Source organism: Halyomorpha halys, unplaced genomic scaffold (genome assembly GCF_000696795.3).
Source record: "Halyomorpha halys isolate HHAL.00 unplaced genomic scaffold, Hhal_1.1 Scaffold253.1, whole genome shotgun sequence".
Lineage (NCBI taxonomy): Eukaryota > Metazoa > Arthropoda > Insecta > Hemiptera > Pentatomidae > Halyomorpha > Halyomorpha halys.
In genome coordinates this window covers 437,898-444,773 of record NW_027111492.1, presented here as the reverse complement: position 1 = coordinate 444,773, position 6,876 = coordinate 437,898, and the positions used below count along the sequence as shown (strand labels likewise).

At 32.9% G+C, this 6,876-nt stretch overlaps 1 protein-coding gene across 1 annotated transcript in view; it reads left to right on the top strand.

Moving 5' to 3' along the window:
• Prp8 (pre-mRNA processing factor 8) overlaps positions 1-6,876 on the top strand; it is a gene marked incomplete in the record, with an annotated part of 69,745 nt that overhangs the window by 21,549 nt on the left and 41,320 nt on the right. The window contains 5 exon segments of the mRNA XM_067049531.1: positions 490-706; positions 1,123-1,332; positions 2,711-2,827; positions 4,624-4,830; positions 6,123-6,286. Of these exon segments, the coding sequence (XP_066905632.1) occupies positions 490-706; positions 1,123-1,332; positions 2,711-2,827; positions 4,624-4,830; positions 6,123-6,286 (915 nt within the window).

The following is a 6,876-nucleotide window of genomic DNA, read 5'->3' as shown; positions in this document are numbered from 1 at the left end:
TTCCATTATCATAATTTTTCTTCTCTGTTCTCAAGTCATAACAAAACACAATATTGTTTAATTCATTTATTTGAACGTGTAAGGGATATTATATTTCCTTCCTTAGCATCTAATGTGTCCCAATATTGTTGTGTAAGTTAAAATTAAACTAAAACACGAATAAAGTTTGGCCAATGGCAAGTTACCGGCATCAATACTGGGGCAAACCGGATGCTAAGGTTGGGGACACAGTATTCTCAAAACGTTTAAATATGTGATTTAAAGTCTGTCGTGTTTTTGTTAAGACTTGAGAGCTGGGAAGAAAAATTAAATCATATATATAGTTGACCTTAAAAATTTAAATATAAGAAGATTGTCAGGGTTGTGGTCAAAAAAAGAACAAATAGTTTATAAATATTTTAATGTCCGACGTTTCGCCCCACTTTGCAGGGCTTCATCAGGGTTAAAAAGATATAAAAAAAAAAAAAACAGAATATTACAACAATAAAGTAATTTAGAGATCCTCCGCTTGACAAAGTTGATCATCGACTCGCACGTTCAATACAGGCTAAACAACATTGATGCATTCCAGCTTGCAGATGGGCTTCAATATGTGTTCGCACACGTTGGACAACTGACAGGCATGTATAGGTATAAATACAAATTGATGAGACAGATTCGAATGTGCAAGGATTTGAAACATCTCATCTATTATAGATTCAATACGGTAAGTTTAAATATTATTCCCATCTTCTTTTAAATAAGTCGTACAAAAGTGTGTCTGATATATTTAAATACGTGTTTCACATTTTGATCTTCCATTATCATAATTTTTCTTCTCTGTTCTCAAGTCATAACAAAAACAAAATGCTGTTTAATTCATTTATTTGATGATTCATTATTGCTGAATTTGAGGATGTAAATACATTAATTGAACACTATTGAAACTTATAAACTACACTGAAGGGCACAAATTGGATTTAATTAAATAAATTAGAATCGGAGATATAAAATAAAACATTTGAAAAAAATTTTCTTTCTTTTTTTTTTAGGTTTAATTAATTTGTTATATATATTTTTTAATTGTTAATATATCAGGTACCTATGTATATGTGAATTTATAGGAAATTTTTTTTTTTTTAGGGCCCTGTAGGAAAAGGCCCCGGCTGTGGTATTTGGGCACCGGGTTGGAGAGTATGGCTTTTCTTCATGAGAGGAATCACACCTCTCCTCGAGCGCTGGCTCGGCAACCTCCTATCCAGGCAATTCGAAGGCCGTCACTCTAAAGGAGTTGCCAAAACTGTCACCAAGCAAAGGGTCGAGAGTCATTTTGACTTGGAGTTAAGAGCTTCGGTAAGTGTATTTAATGATAATGGATTAATCTCAGATTTAAATGAAAAATTCTTAGGTTACAAGGTTAATGTGCAGTGGTTAATTTGGGGATATGGTGAAAAGTAAGCTTGAATTGTTAAACAAACCGACTTAGTTTAAAGAGTGATTTATAGCTGTGGTGCCCAAACATTTTTCGCTGTGGCTTCCTTTAGGGTCAAGAAAATTTTGTGGTACCCTTGTTGGGCTACAAAGTTTTTGCAGTATCCTTGTCAAGTTAAAAAACATAAAAATTATCCTTAAAATGCTTGAGTATGTAGGAAAATAAGAAAAAAACACTAGAAAGCAAATGCGGAAATGTACTCTATTTTTGTTATTTTAATTTTTTTTTTTCGTATTATTTTGAGAAAGAGGCACTAATTTATTTTATTTTTTTATTGTTCGGTAAATTATACTAGGCTAAAAAAAAGGGAGAATTCTTCATGATTAATTTTGTGCCCTCGGCAGGCAACATCTCACCGCCGCTTTGCTATGACCCTGATCTCAGAGATATTGTTTAGTTTCACAAAGCCGAAGTGACTATGAGACTTTTCTTATATTAAGAAAAAAGAGAAATTATTTCTGCCTTTTGTTGTTTTTATATATTTGAGCTTTACATCAGGGTGTTTACTGGATCTGGAAAACTGGAATAGTCAGGAAATTTTATGAGAAAATATTACAAGCTAAGGGAAGTGAGCACTGCTAGGAATGAGAATCATTATTTGTCCCAAAAAGGTTACATGATAGTGATCTTTGCACTAGAATTAATATGACATTGTCAAATGTATTAAAGGTGTATGCATAAATTTTTCATGATAAACAATAATCAGTTTGTTTCAAGAACTAATAGAACTTAGTTCTTCTATTGTAAGCAAGCATATAAAGTAATCATCGAGGACCTAATAGCTGAGCGGGTTGGGGCGAGAGTCTCACAACGCTTGGCTCAGAAGGTTGTGGGTTCGATTCCTACCTGGGCTGATCAATATTTATTTCTTGGCGGCCCCAAGAAATGAACCTTGGGATTCTCACTCTGGGGCTGTCAATGGAGGACTTGAGCCAAAAAACTAAACAAAAAGTAATCATCATCCTTTCAGTTTATTGCGTCGTAACATTTTAAAACTAGGAAAATTAATTAAATCTTGTTTTAAAAATAATCATTTTTGAAATATATAAAATCTTGTCCTATTATTATTTTGATAACTTGAAATTTTCCCTGAACTGGCTCTGAAAAGTGGATTCCATAAAAACTTTTTGGTAGACACCCTATTTACACTTGCTCTCATTTAAAAAATAGTATTATTTTTTAACTATTTAGTATTTAGGTTGTAAAATATATGATATCTAATTATAATGTAATTTACAGGTGATGCACGATATAGTTGATATGATGCCTGAAGGAATCAAACAGAATAAAGCCAGGACAATACTGCAACACTTGTCGGAAGCTTGGAGATGCTGGAAGGCCAATATCCCTTGGAAGGTAAGATCGTTCATTCTTTACTAATACAGTGTAATCTTGATAATCCGAACTGATTCCTGTAAGGGATTGTTCAGGTTACTGAAAAGTTTGGATTAAAGAAAGTATTTAAAAAATTGTGTTAAAATATTCAACAATATAATAGGAATGTACATAAATTTAAAATTTAATTTTTTTTTAAACATATTTTATTGGAAATATAACAGTTTGAAGTTTTAAAAAATTTAGAAAAATTTTTTTCTATTACATTCCCTGTAATGCTTGGTGATGATTTAATTTATTATAACTATAAGATTGTTCATTTATAAGTGAAAACAAGTATAATTAAAATTTGTGTTATACATATTTCTACTATTAATTAAAAAACAGAATCCAATGATATAATAGATATTATGTATTACTAATTCCAACAAATTATGTTATGAACACTTCCATTAGAATTAGAATAGCCTATTTCGAAGCTATAAAAATTTCCACTTTTGATTTTCACTGTGATTACAATAACTTTTCAATATATCGGTGAGTTAAAAATGTCATTTACACATGTGACTTTTATTTGAAAACAAAAATTTTATCACCAGCTGAGTTTTCTCAAAAAAGGTAATTTTTTTTTTTATGCCCGTTCAGATTACTGGAGTGTTCATAGTACCGAAGTTTGGATTACCGAGATTACACTATATTATCGTTCATTTTATTATTGACACATTTCTGCTTTCAAACATTCTATGAACAAATTTAAAACATTTCTGCTAGAGAATAGGTTCTAGATTGCAATGATGCTACCGCAGGGGTCCAGAACCGGAAGCAATGTGTCCGGCAGTTGCGGAGATAGAAGGCTATAGGCCATGATTTATCTCCGTGCTGGAAACTTGGAATCTGAGCAATCCTTTAACAGATTTTAATCTGGTGTAATAAATAATAAAAGGGGTATTCATGATGTGTTAAATGTTATAACTATAAGATTGTGAGCCAGCCCTATTTGAAGTCATGTTAAACGTTAAATGCATAAGAGCCCCTAGCGGATTTTTTCAGCAACTTGTTGTATAAGCCTTTATGTTTATAACCTTCCTTCCAGACCCTCATGTTATTGTTTACTTCAGTTTTGATTTAAGTAATTAATTACAACATGCCTAGAGTGAGTGAAAAGTGGAATTTGTGTGAAAGTTTAGCTTATGAAATGAAATGAAAAAATAACTTTATTCTGGGACTTTGAAATGAAATGAAAAAATAACTTTATTCTGGAACTTTGAAATGAAATGAAATGAAAAAATAACTTTATTCTGGGACTTATGTCCCCTAAGAATAATTACATGGTTCATATAGTGAGATTTTTATCTGGCGAGCGTTTGCAAATTTTCAGATAGTAGAATGAAATTACATTGTTTTTTTTCTCAAATGTATCATTAAAATTATCCATTCTGGTTTAATAACAGGGATATGAATACCACAAACACACGAAAGAACTGAGCTGTCACAACAACAAAAATGGCGGCGATCTCAACTGGTCTATTGTGTGTCATTCTCCATTTAACAGACCAAGTAACAGACTCTCAGCCATGTTAAATGTTATTTCGTTTTACCACGGTAAAAGAAGGCAATTTTTTTCGTTTTAACACGCTTTAACATGTTAAACCAAAGATCATGAATACCCCTAAAATGTTGCATTATAGATTTTAACATGATAAGAAATATATAAAATATCTTACGTAATCTCATAGCTTTTCAGAAAACATTTGAAATTTAATAATTGTACTGTTTAGTAATTATAAAGTAGTGTTTACTTATCCTTGAACTTATAGGTTCCAGGACTTCCTATTCCTATTGAGAACATGATTCTACGATACGTCAAGATGAAAGCTGATTGGTGGACGAATACAGCACATTACAATAGAGAGAGAATCAGGCGTGGTGCTACGGTCGACAAAACTGTGTGCAAAAAGAACCTCGGTCGTCTTACGAGGCTCTACTTGAAGGCTGAACAAGAAAGGCAGCATAACTACTTGAAGGTTAGTTTTAAAACACGAAGCAGGTGCAAATTATCTAAAGTTAAATTATTATTTCACATTTAATTATTTAATTAACATTAAAATGAAAGGTCAAACCTGGTTCTAATTAGAGATGAATAGTTAATTAGGGATTTGAAGCGAAGAGCCCATTGTCTTGAAGGAATCGTACTCTCAAGTGATTCATAAAAAAGAATCACGATTCGCCAGTATTCAGTCAATTCTCTATTTTTGAGAACATTATTATCTCTAGCTTTGACTTAGCAAATCAAAACCTATCTTAGGAAAGTTTTTATTTTTTTTAATTTTGCTTTTTTTATACTTTTTAATTGAATACTACTTGGGACTATGTTATTTGATGTTTATTTTAATTCAGTTTTAAAGTAACTAATAATTATATAATATTTACATTACTTTATTACAGTAAAAAGCACAGAATAGCTTATAAAATAATGCCCATGGCCTTTAAGGATAGGAAGAAGTATTCTGTGAATGAAGTTATCTGCATGTCTGACAGTTATATGTTCCTTGTAAAGAATTAAGTTACCTGTCTGGGATGTGTTCTCTTAGAGAGTATTTTGTTCCATAGCCCACATTTTTAATCCTCTAACACATGTTTTATGTATCTAAACATATGTTAAACTTATAAACCCCCATCTAATAATTATTTTAGCTTGTGAAAAATGACACTACAATCAGTCATATGCCTGAGAAATATGTGGTCCTCATAATGCAAAATTTATATATGTCTTACAGAAATCTGCCCCTATAATAAAAACATATTTCTAAGGAATGGTTACATTAAGAATTCAGTTCATTATTTTGTCTTTTGTGTCATTTACTCTTAGTTAAGGGACGTGACGGCCATGCGGGTTGGAGCGTAGGTCACAGAGCGCTCGGTTCGGTACGTTGTGGGTTCAATTCCCGCCTGGGGCAATTAATATTGCTTGATACTCCCACCTTGGTTAGTTCGCGGCAGCAACTCAGGTACCCACCAGGGGTTGGCAAAAAGGACCACTAGCCCCACTTGCCGGACTTGTTCCCCCCCACCAAATATCATTACTAGCACTCTTGAGTTATTTCATACTTTCTTTATTTTTTTGTGATTTTATAAAGTATGTTTTGTGCCTTTTGAAAATTGAATGATAATAATAATATGACTGATAAAAGTGAGCGAGTTGTGGTCTATAGCAATGAGACCATTTTCATGCACATTACTTGTGGGACCAGTTGGTGTGAGTACCGAGGAAACCAGAGTTAATATTAATTAGTTATAATAATGTTATTTTTTGTAGGATGGTCCTTACATCTCTCCAGAAGAAGCTGTAGCCATTTATACTACTACTGTCCATTGGCTTGAGTCGAGAAGGTTCGCTCCGATCCCGTTTCCTCCGCTCTCGTACAAGCACGACACCAAATTGCTCATTCTGGCCTTAGAGAGGCTCAAGGAAGCTTACAGGTATTTTTCTTGTCATTTTATTGTAAGATAATTAATTGTTGTCATCTTTACTGTTGTATGGGGTGTGGGTAGCTTATTGGTAAGGCAATGGACTACTAACTCCAAGAACTCAGGTTCGAATCCGGCTGTATCAGATAATTATCTGTTACCTGTAGCCGTTGGGTCAGTCCTGTGGTTTCAGAAGCCCTCCGGGGTCCACCCAGCCTTATAGAGTAGGTACCCTTAATTGGGTAAAAATCTGGTGGTTGAGCATGATTCTGCGCAACTATTGAAATAGTAACAGTACTTCTACCCTTCAAGGATTGTTGCGGTACAGATTTAATTTAATTTATAAAAATTACCGAGATGTGAGTATAATAAAATTCAAGTACTTCGTGGAAAATAGATAATCCAATCCATAAGCACCTTTCCATATCTCTAGTCTAAATTAATCATTAATAATAATAAGATTGTAATAGAAGAACAAAGCTGAATATTCTGACCAAATGACCTACTTGCTCAACAGTTAGTTCAGTAACAGTATTTCCTTTCAAAGTACTGCACCCCTGACCCATCATGGATTGTAGCGATAGAGATTTAAATTAACTATT